The sequence below is a fragment of the Anabrus simplex genome, chromosome 7 (assembly GCF_040414725.1).
Source record: "Anabrus simplex isolate iqAnaSimp1 chromosome 7, ASM4041472v1, whole genome shotgun sequence".
NCBI classification, from domain to species: Eukaryota; Metazoa; Arthropoda; class Insecta; order Orthoptera; family Tettigoniidae; genus Anabrus; species Anabrus simplex.
Window position 1 is genome coordinate 113,152,075 of NC_090271.1, and position 12,504 is coordinate 113,164,578.

At 37.9% G+C, this 12,504-nt stretch overlaps 1 protein-coding gene across 1 annotated transcript in view; it reads right to left on the reverse strand.

Moving 5' to 3' along the window:
- The window catches only part of LOC136877315 (T-cell activation inhibitor, mitochondrial), a 110,423-nt gene that overhangs the window by 15,623 nt on the left and 82,296 nt on the right, over positions 1-12,504 (reverse strand). Inside the window, exons 7-8 of the mRNA XM_067151253.2 lie at positions 9,709-9,809; positions 8,855-8,998 (exon numbers count right to left, since the gene is read on the reverse strand). Of these exons, the coding sequence (XP_067007354.2) occupies positions 8,855-8,998; positions 9,709-9,809 (245 nt within the window). The remainder of the gene's footprint in view (positions 1-8,854; positions 8,999-9,708; positions 9,810-12,504) is intronic.

The window sequence follows — 12,504 nt, forward strand, 5'->3', positions numbered from 1 at the left end:
TGTTTCTTCACAAAATCACAAAACAACAGCTATTGGAGCACTGAAAATCCATGATTAATTCACGAAGTTCCTTTACATGACCAGAAAATTGGTGCACGGTGTGCTGTAACTGCAGAACGGTTATTAGGCACCATTTTTTTCAACAAGACCATAAATTCCAAGAGATACTGCACAAATATTCTTGCACCATTATTTTCAAATGTTAACAGATAATGGGATAAGATATGGCTAGCTCACAGCTCACACTGCACCAGATTCTTTGCAAGACAAAGATTCAGTTTTTGATGATAGGATAAGTTAGAAAGGGTTAAGGCCACCCCACTCCCACGACCTTATTGTGTGCAAATTTTCTTTGTGGGGAATCCTAAAAAATAAAGGTTTTACCGGGCGAGTTGGCCGTGCAGTTAGGGCTGTGCAGCTGTGAGCTTGCATCCGAGAGATAGTGGGTTCGAACCGCACTGTCGGCAACCCTGAAGATGGTTTTCCGTGGTTTCCCATTTTCACACCAGGCAAATGCTAGGGCTGTACCTTAATTAAGGCCACGGCCACTCCTTCCCACTCCTAGGCCTAGGTCACCATAAGACATGTGTCGATGAGATGTAAAGCAAATAGCAAAAATATAAATTTTTAAAAAATTTACAGAAATAATCCTCACACCAGATGAACTTAAAACAATATAACAACAGTAATTAGGACAATTATACACCAGGAACTTATGCGTGTGGATAGCAATTTCATTACAAGATGCCAGGAATATCAGAATGCTTAAGGACACCACTTTCAACACCACCTCTAAAAAAAAAAGGTTAGTACTTGTGATAAAGGCTATTTATTGGGTGCATGACAAAGGCTATTGGGTGCATAAATAAGCAATAAATGTAATAATATACATAAAATAATATGCAGGAGGTTATGAATACACCGCTCAGAACATACACGTTGTCTCCCGGCCCCAACGGAAGTGGGACACACTGTATTTTGCTAAAGATTAATTGATTAATTAAAAAGGTTGTTTCTAAATTCATTGTTGATTTACTGAAAACTGTAACATAAGCGCACTTATGTACTAAAGATAGAAATTAGCAGTCACTTTTTCATAGAGCTTTTTATGTTGAACAATTCTTACCCTCATAGATATAACTGACACGAGAAAATGCTAGTCAGGCACTGACCCTTTAGTGCAAAACCAAACACTTATATAAAGATCCACGATAAGCCTAGCAAGCCAGTGGTTAGCATCTTTAATTGTTTTTGTAAGCTGTGGTGGGATAGAGAACGGGAACTGGATGTTGTGTGTTGCAAGAAGTTAGAGTTTGGAAATGTAAACGTTTTTTTTTTAATTTAACATATCTGAAGGATTTTATTTTGTTTGTAATATTTTGAGAAATGAAGAAATAAGAACTCTGGACTTTGCTGAAATATTTGTTTATGTAGCTGAAATATGTGTGTAATTATTTTTCTTTTAGGCAATAGGCAAGAAATGTTGAACTGTATGTACACTGAGAGAGGCAAGAAGTATTTTGATTCAAAATTTATGTAACTAGTAAAATGTAATTTTAAAAAACCTCAAGATTTGATTGTTAACATTGCAAGAGTGTTAAAGTGATCTGTATATCATGATGTAAATTGGTGACATTTAAAGGTGCTTTAATTTGGAACAGCCTATACCGCACGCGCGGTTATGGATGTTGAAATAACCGATGTAATTTATCTAGCGTCTGTAGCCAGGAAATGACCATATAAGGTCATGTGAATGTATTGGTGAAAGAGAATCTAGTGGAAATGGTTTCTTATTGGTTAATTGTAATCGAGCCATATCCGGTCTTCTTGCCGGCTTTGGAAAAATGATGCATGTGCTCGGTGTCATTTTCCATCCGACCGCCCTAGGGAGCGTTCGCGCTCGAGGGCTACCCTCGGGAACTCCTGCCTTTCCGAGGTAAGTGTTATTTCAGTGCTATTTTCATGTTATTATCAATGTTTTTTTTTTTTAAATTTCGTTTGATTTAATTTAATTCCTTTGCATTTCGGTATTTTCTTGCTTTATGTAATTTTCAAAGTTTAATATTCAACGTGTCTGAGTTTGTCCTAGATTCTCGATCTCGTAATTTAAAGTTTTTCTCCTGTCTTTTAATCAACTATCCATTCATTTGTGTTTTGGTTTCGTAATCATTCCGTTAGTCAAATGTGTAAGGTATCTGATGCTCTGTTATGTAAGTCTCTTGTAATTTTGGTTATTTGTTATTTTAATAGAATTGAGCTAGAGGGTGTTTCATGTAAGTCTTTTCTCCCCCATAACGTTATACGTTTCCATAGACTTCGTAGGGTTCCCAGCACCTTCCACTCTCCTGTCTTAGTTGTCATTTTTAGGCCTGTAAGTGTTCCCTTGTATTTGATGTAAGTTTGCATATCGTAAGATACTCGTCATGTTTCGATATGAATACTCCGCCACTGCCTTATTTACAATTTCCTTAGTCATATTATTAAGTATTATATTATTTACTACTGGTATTATTTTATTATTATTATTATTATTATGTTAATTATTATTATGGTAACCGTAATTGTCCCGACAGCGGTTACAGTTTTCAAACATAAAAAGAGCCTTGGATCAGTTATTACCTAATGTGACACAGTCTTTGAGCAGATCTATCAGGTATGATGGCCAACATGGTTCCGATTACAGACGGATTTGCAAGAAGAGAAAAGTACGAACTGGGACCATGAATATATTTACCCTAACCGGTAAGACAGAAGAAATCATAGATAAGATGGAAAGAAAAAACATATCTGTATTGAGTCTGAGCAAAACAAAATGGAGAAAGACAGCTAGCAAGGTTCTCAGACGTAGCTACAAATTATATTGGTGTGGACTGGAAAAGGAGGCCAAAAATGGTGTGGGATTTTTACTGACAAAGATATGGATTACAAGTAATAAATCTCATTGTAGACCGTATTGGACATCAGATATGAACATTAAAACAAGAATAATAGTTAACACCACCTTTCCAATACTTATCTTTCCTATATTTAGGAAATAAACATTACAACAGGCGTTGTAAGATGGGACACGTTTCGCTTAACAGTCGTAAGCATCATCAGCTAAAAATATAAATGTTGATTCTTAGGGTGCCATATATGTTAAGGACACTAGGTTCAGGGCCCTGACCTAACTTTATGCTAAGATTTACTTTTGGCTGATGATGCTTACGACTGTTAAGCGAAACATGTCCCATCTTACAACGCCTGTTGTAATGTTTATTTCCTAAATATAGGAAAGATAAGTATTGGAAAGGTGGTGTTAACTATTATTCTTGTTTTAATGTTCAAAGATATGGATGCCATGGCAGAAGTTTCCTACAAGAATAACAGGATCATAAAATTATCAGTACAATTAGAGTCGACAAATTATGTGATGGTACAAGTGTATCCACAGACTGGATGCAGTGCTGACGATAAAGAAAAATTTCTTCAAGACTTAGATGATGTGATCGATAAAGAAAACGTTCTCATTACTGGAGACCTAAATGCATAAGTTGGAGCAAACAGGCAAGGCTGTGAAGATATCGTTCAGCCACACGAATTTGGAAACAGAAATACAGAAGGTGAACAACTGACTGATTTGTGTGAAACCGAGCTCGATAGCTGCAGTCGCTTAAGTGCGGCCAGTATCCAGTAATCGGGAGATAGTGGGTTCAAGCCCCACTGTCGGCAGCTCTGAAGGTGGTTTTCCGTGGTTTCCCATTTTCACACCAGGCAAATGCCGGGGCTGTACCTTAATTAAGCCCACGGCCACTTCCTTCCACTTCCTAGGCCAATCCTATCCTATCGTCGCCATAAGATATATCTGTGTCGGTGCGACGTAAAGCAAATAGCAGAATAGATTTGCGTGAAAGAAATAGCACGATCATCAAGAACACCTTCTTCAAAAAATAGGAGAGTCATAAAATAACAAGGTATAGCTGGGGCGGCAAACAGAAAACTTTAATCGGCACACAGAAAACTTTGATCGATTATGTTATCACTAGAGCCCGGAAGTTAGGCGAAATGTCTTTTTTATCTGGGTGTATCAAAGTGTCACACAGAGACAAACATGTTTCCGTACATTTGGGAATGATAGGACCAGTAATTATTTTGCCTTTTTTTTGCCTATTTTTGCTTCCAGTCTTTTTGATAGTTTAATGCATTTTTTGCTTTTTTAAGTTATTTTGGATATTTTCTGCTGTTATTTATGTATTAGAATTAATCAATGGAAAGAACAAATATGATTACTGTACCGGGAGGTACACCTCAACGCCACGCATTCAAAATTAGTGCCTTAATGAACTCCTCTATCTGTCAAAAGGTGAAACTGATAACACAACAAGTTGGAACTTTAATCAGAAGATGTCACCACTGAAAAATTAAGTAATTTTGTTATTGTGAAGTTTCCTAAGCTGACTGAATTTCTCCTGGTTTTGTTTGCTATACATCAAGAAGTTTGGACATTTTTCCACAGATGACACTACTGAAAAAATCTGATCATACACTCTGGTGCAAGGTGAAAGAACTTATAAATTAAAGAAGTTTTGTATTTCTAGGTTGTCCATAACTGAGTCTATGTCCATTTATTTTTGGGTTGGCAAATCTCCTTTTCATTTCCACCAGTTTTGAATCTAGCCCAATCACCAATTTTTGTAATTAATTTTCAACCAATCCCACATTTTTTGTTCACTTTGTGTTAACCAAGAAAAATTAAGAGGGTGTGTCCTGATTAGTCTTGAATGCTCTCAAACCTTCCCTGAGGGTATATAAACTGCGGCTTTTCACGTTTCCTTGTCAATTGATCTCCGGCTATATAAGTGTGTGTGTTAAGGCAGGAGGCAGGGTCGCCTCTTTCTTCGGTCAACAGAACATCTATAAGGTAATGGCCACATAAACGTTATCTTTCTTGCTACCTCCGCAGTTTTTATTCGAGGGGATCTTTAATTGTAAAATGGGGATAGAGAGTGAGTTACCATCTCTAGCTCCCCTTCATCTTGATTTGAGGTGTCTGCGATTTAGCAACCTTTTTTCTGTAATGTATTATAGTTATTTCCATCCGCACCACCTCAAGTAGCTTGGGATTAGCCGCTGTTTTATCGACTGAGAGCCCTGTAGGTTTTAATTTTTCATTATCTGGAATTGTAAATTGTGGCTTGAGAGGCCAGAGATTGTAAATTTGGATGTAATGATGCCTTGAGTGGGCAGTAAGAAACTGAGAGCCTGTTAGCTCTTTTTCAGAGTTTTGTAAGAGTAACGAGTGCCTCTGGAAGGCTAGATATTGTATTTTGGGAGCAAGTGCTCTTGAATTAGGGGATTTCTGCCCTTAACTAAACAATACCATCTTCAATTTGTAAATTTGTATCTTAGGGGCTTGTAGCCCAGAACTGTTAAGGTTTAAATCTTGAATTTTCCAAATTTTGAAATTGTCATTGTACCTGATGTTTCATTGTTATGTTCATTCAGTAAACAATTGTTAATTTTGAAGTTCTAAAAGAAATATAACCTTTTACAATTTTAATTCAATTCTTGATATTGTAGTTAGACCCATTCAAGCCCACACCTTCTTTCACTATCTCTGTGTTCCACACAAACCCCGGAACAATTACAATGTACTGTATTAATAATAATGATAATATTCATTTTAACTTTATAGATAAGAATAACATTTACAATCAATCAATCAATCAATCAATCAATCAATCAATCAATCAATCAATCAATCAATCAATCAATCAATCAATACTGATCTGCATTTAGGGCAGTCGCCCAGGTGGCAGATTCCCTATTTGTTGTTTTCCTAGCCTTTTCCTAAATGATTTCAAAGAAATTGGAAATTTATTGAACATCTCTCTTGGTAAGTTATTCCAATCCCTAACTCCCCTTCCTATAAATGAATATTTGCCCCAGTTTGTCCTCTTGAATTCCAACTTTATCTTCATATTGTGATCTTTCCTACTTTTATAAACGCCATTCAAACTTATTTGTCTACTAATGTCATTCCACGCCATCTCTCCGCTGACAGCCCGGAACATACCACTTAGTCGAGCAGCTCTTCTTCTTTCTCTCAATTCTTCCCAACCCAAACATTGCAACATTTTTGTAACGCTACTCTTTTGTCGGAAATCGCCCAGAACAAATCGAGCTGCTTTTCTTTGGATTTTTTCTAGTTCTTGAATCAGGTAATCCTGGTGAGGGTCCCATACACTGGAACCATACTCTAGTTGGGGTCTTACCAGGGACTTATATGCCCTCTCCTTTACATCCTTACTACAACCCCTAAACACCCTCATAACCATGTGCAGAGATCTGTACCCTTTATTTACAATCCCATTTATGTGATTACCCCAATGAAGATCTTTCCTTATATTAACACCTAGATACTTACAATGATCCCCAAAAGGAACTTTCACCCCATCAACGCAGTAATTAAAACTTGTAAAACTCACAACCAACAAACAATATTTTCATATTAAACAAATCTCTACTGAAAACTCCACAAGCCAAATGGTCAAGAGGATTGTCAGGTCCCGTCCATGATATGTAAAATTAAGTCTGGTGGTGATTATTGTTTTAAGAGGAAGAACAACTTGGTAAACCATCCTCTACTAACACTAATCAGAAGGAAAATGGAAATGTCTGATACTTCAGGAAATGAACAAGATTTGACCAAGGGAGGTCAGACAGGAAAGGTAAGAGCATGGAACCTGACACAAGACTCACCTAGGAGAAACGTGGTCTCCAACCTACACTCCCAATTTGAGAGGCCCTTGACCCCCTTCTAGTCGCCTCCTCTTACAACAGATAGAGGAAACAGTCGATGTTATTCCATCATCCCCACTCAAAGGGGAATGCAAAATTAAGTACTAAAATGTGATGCAGATGTGTGTTATGTAGCTTACATTAAAGCATCTTTATTATTTTAGTGCCCATTTTTGTCATTATACATGCCTATTTTAATTATGAAAATGGAAATCCATAGCCTGTTTCCAGTCATTCGAATGAATCACGAATGGAATGAATGAAGCCCCCATCTACCTCCGAGGATAAGAAATGTACTGGCTGCCGAAGCCTGTCGCACTCCTCTGGAGCAATGATAAATGACCAATAGATGAAATGAAAAGTTAATGGGGAGTATTGCTTGAATGAAATATGACAGGCAAAACTGGAGTACCCAGAGAAAAAAAAAAAAAACCTGTCCCACCTCCACTTTGTTCAGCACAAATCTTACATGGAGTGACTGGGATCTGAACCACGGTATCCAGCGGTGAGAGGCCGGCGCATTGCCGGCTGAGCGATGGAACTGCCTATTTCCTAAATGTTAAGTGCTTATTTGCCTACCTATTTTAACAAAAATAAATGTCTGAAATTCTGGGCTCTAGTTATCACAAAGGTGGGGGGTGGGGGGTGATGGTTGACTAATGTCAAAGTCATTCCAAGTGAAAGTATGGACAGCGACTATAGATTTCTGATCATGGACTTGAACCATATGACAAATGTAACTCAGAAGAAAACAGATAGATAGATAGATAGATAAATAGATAGATAGATTTATTTTCTCCAGATTTTACAGTTTTTCAACCTAATCAATCTTTAAGGAGAAAATAGAAAAGAGAAAACAAAAACAACAACAATAAATACAACATGAGATACAATATATACACCACATTACTATCTTCTAAATTCTGCTACCTTTAACCTCTTTATACAGCGTTTTCTAACTACCTCAAAAAACTTGCTTATATTCCCGGGTTCTTTCCACTCTTTCACTATCCAATTTACGATCTTCTGTTCGTTACCCGGCTGTTTTATGGCTTCCAATTGTCCCTCACTCATGAATTTCTCTCTCTCCACACGAGTTCCCTTACATGCTATTAACAAGTGAAACTCTTCTCTTGTATCACCACACAAAACAAAGAAGAAACGAAAACTAAAGACATGGAAATTAGAAAAAGCCCAGTACCAGGAAGAATATCAGAATAGAATATGAAAAACCTACCACAGGGAGAAACAACAACAGTAGAGGAAGAATGGAAAATTGTTAAAGATACATCTGTGGGAGAAGCTAAAGAACTCTGTGGAATAACAGGATTGACCAAAAAGGAAAAGTGAGAAAACAAGCGAAAAGGATGCTAGATAAAGGAAAACAAAAAACTATCCAAGACCAAGTAAGCCAAGAAGTTAACAGACTACAGGACCTCAACATAACAAAGAAACTTGTAGTTAACAGGGTAGTAAGAGAAGAGAAGGAAAAAGCATGGAATGAGTTTGTGGATAAATTGGAATTACACAGCAGAGGAAATAGGAAATTTCCTGTACAGGGTAGTCAAGAACAGAAGGTGTGAGAAAGAGGATATAAAGGCAATAGAAGGGGACAACAGAACCTTAGTGCGAGAAGAAGATGAAATCAGGAGTGAATTTAAGACCTTTGTTAGATAAGCTCTTAAATAGAGAAGCAAGCGCTATATTAGACAGTGAGGAACCCTGTAGTAACAACGAGGAAAGTAGAAGCATAGAAACACCAATTACATGGCTGGAGATTGTAAAGTCCCTGAAAAGTATGAGGAAAGGAAAAGCAGTTGGAGTGGATGAGCTAAACACAGATATGTTGCAAGCAGCAGGAACTCCAGCAGTCCAGTAGTTATATAGACTCCTTAACACAGTAGGGCAGGAAAACACTATCCCAGAAGTAATGATGTATGATGTAAGGAAGGCACTGGCACCGTGCTTTGACACCAGTGCCAGAGACGGCGTGGTAGGCACGGTGCCGTTGTTGTTGTTGTTGTTGTTGCATATAAAATGCATATAAATCTCATAAGGTTTTCAAAAAACTTACGGTTCAACAACTAGTTCAAATTCATCCAATTTATCTGGCCAGTTCTTAGGATAACCCAGGCGTCCTTGATAATCACTGAGTGAAGTTGTCAATCTGCGTAATTGATTTTCATAGTGCCCAGCCATCACCTTTGGTTGAAACTTCCTATAACAAATGTAGAAAATAGAAAATAAATATAACAACTAGAGACTTTACCATTAATTGACATAAAACTACAGGTAATGTGTATTATCTGAGTAAATGTAAACATTTAAATAAAATATGAGTGGATCAAAGGAAATGACCAGTTAAGAGTGACACTGATTTTCTATATGTAATGAACAACATTTCTTATAAAAACATAGAAGGATATAGTGATATATCACTTACAATTGAAAACAAAATGATTCCTTGAATAACAATATAGACAAGAACATTAAACGATGGATATCTACCATAAGTTAGACTAACAAGGGGAGGTCATGAGGTCACTATGTCCACATCACCGATTTTGTTCAAACTTTGTAGGTTGGTAGTACTACATCACAAAAACACACTGGCAAAGTATTAGCAGGCAACTCTCAAAACTTTCCAGCAAAAAAGCGATTTTGAAAATGTGGATAATCTTAACCACTCGACTACCATGCCACAGTATCTCGCTTGATGGTACTTGGCATGCTAAACCTCCCTTAACTTTTTTCAACATTTTCAAATAGCTTTTTTTGAAAATGTTTGAGAGTTGTGCACTACTACTTTGCCAGTGTACTTTTGTGATGTAGTACTACCAACCTACAAAGTTTGAACGAAATCAGTGATGCGGACATCGTGACCTCACCTTATAAGTTCCTTGATCAATGATCATTCTTAGAACTCACCTGCGAACAACCTGAATATCCCTTAACACTCTCGAAACAGCTTTTTCAAATGCAGGAATGCGCAAGAGGGCATGGTCATGCTTGGGCAAATTCTTTAGAAGCTGTGGAAGAAAACATAGTTTTACATTTATCTTTCATCAATTCCAACACTTTAAAAGTCTCTGATTCTTAAGACATCACAATAAAATGACTGCTTTTGAATTCACTAGTTTATTTAACTAAGTCAAAAAACTTTGTATAAAATACACAAACTTTGGCCTACACTGAACCATTTGCAAGCCATTCCAGGCTCTTGAAAATAATATATTTGAAACAGCCATCTTAAACACTATACATGAATCTAGATGAAAATAGAATTTTCAAACTTATTAAAACTTCCTATCCAGATGAGGTGATGGTTTATCACAGGTTCAGAAATAAGTTTCCACATCTTGGTTATGAACCTTTAGCCAACCATACAGACCTGTTTAAAAAATACTGGATCAGCTTTTTGAATACACAAAATATACTGAAAGCACGGGAGAACTTCTGAAAGTTGCAATAATGTTAGAAGAAATATTCAACACATTTCATAGAAACTTGCTGAAAAAAGATGTTGAACATTTTGACAAGACAAGAAATATGCATTATCATCATCATCATCATCATCATCATCATCATCCCAGCATGTTCCCACAGTTCACGGTCCACTTTTCATAACTTTGAACACTACTCCTTCAATCAACTGCATATTCACAGTGCAGGGACCAACCAATCAGCAAATCCTTATCAATGGAGTCCTTCCACCTCTGCTTTGACTCTCCACATGCCTGCTGGCTTTTGATTTCCAGGTACTAAGTAGTTTTGGCAACCATAGAGTGTACTGCCCTCAGGGCATGTTCAAACCAACAAAGCCCCCTTTCATCTTTTCTGTTATTGATGACACATTAAATTGCTCCTGAATAGTGTCATTGGTTATTCAGTCATGAAGAAAGATACCCTCTATCCATCGAAGCATTCACATCTCCATGGCATGGAGATGGCTCTTGGCATCCGTCATTACTGTCCAACACAGTACCATACAGTGCAAGAGGGTGGAAGACTGATCTCCTTATCATCAGTTTGAGCTGGACTGGCATTTGTCTGTCAGAGAGTACACCATGAATTCCTGGCATCACTCATGCTATCATCACTTTGGGGGGTGTAACCCAAGATAGTGGGAAATTATCACCTTTTCTAAGATTTATCCCTGGATTTGAAAGGTCCCAGGAGTTATAACAGTCTCCAGATGAAGTATTTAGTATTTTTTGGAAGTTCCGATAGAGTCCAGAATGGATGAGGTGGTTGTTCTAAATCTGGACTTATCTTTGCAGTCCATCTCTTGTAGAAGCAGCAAGCATAACATCATCAGTGTAGAGCATGATCCCAGGCTACTGTAAGTCCCATGTGATGGTGTCCATGACCACAATAAACAGAACTGGTGACAGTGCTGAACTGAACCTTGATGTACTCCAACCATCACTGGGAAACTGTTAGATAGGCTAGTCAAGCATTGCACATGGCTATTAGTGTTCTTGTAAAGTATTTATATCCAAACAATGAGTCTCTGTCCGGCTCCATGGCTATATGGTTAGTGTGCTGGCCTTTGGTCACAGGGGTCCCAGGTTTGATTCCCGGCAGGGGTCGGGAATTTTAACCATAATTGGTTAATTTCGCTGGCACGGGGACTGGGTGTATGTGTCATCTTCAACATCATTTCATCCTCATCATGACGCGCAGGTTGCCTACGGGCGCCAAATCAAAAGATCTGCATCTGGCGAGCCGAACTTGTCCTCGGACACTCCCGGCACTAAAAGCCATACGCCATTTTTAATGAGTCTCTCAGTCACACCATGTTCATGGAGAGCATTTTACATTAGCTGGTATGGGATGTGCTCAAAAGTCTTCTGTAGATCTATGAATGCCATGTGCAGTGGTTGGATTTTCTCCCAGTGTTTCTTCACAAGCTGATGGGAAGCAAAATTGTAGCATCAGTCTTTCCACGTCCCTTAACAAAACCACACTCGTTGATGGTGAGTTAAACCATGCTACAAAACTGCTGATCAAGGATTCTTTCAAGGATCATCATGGGATGACACAGGAGACATATTTGTCGATAGTTAGCACAGTTGGCTGCATAACCCTTGTTCTTGAAGATGGGAATTGTTATGTCCATTGACCAATCAGTGTGTATATGACCACCATTCATTGTGGCATTGAAAAATTCAGTCAGCCAAGGAATTCCCATATCATGCAGTTCCCTCAGTTTCCAAAAAACAGCAGACAGATCATTGTCTTAGGGCCTGTATGTCCTTTATGCTCTTTACTACAATGGTGGACAGGATCAGCCCGAGTGTTGGTGTGTCTTCAGAGATTGACAGGTGCAGGATTTCAATGTTGGAGATTTTGTTGAAATTATCTTGCCATTATTTTAGGATTTCTTATTTGATCTGTAGTCTCTTACCACCTTTATCCTTGTTGCACATGCAATGCATGATATCTTGGGCAATTTTCTTGCATGTCTTGGCTAGGCAGTAGAATTTTCTCCTCTTCTCCTATTTTCAAGAGCTCTGGTCTGAGTTACAGCCCTCTTGGCTTCTATTTTGACAGCCACATAAATCAATCGATTTCCACTGGACTTATCTGCCTGACCTCTCTCCTGCATCTGTTCAATCCACAACTATACATGCTTGTCTATATCTATAACTGCAAGGTTTCTCAGTCTGTCGAAACTAATTCAGGATAAATAAAATTAGAAGATACCTGAAAAAGAAAACA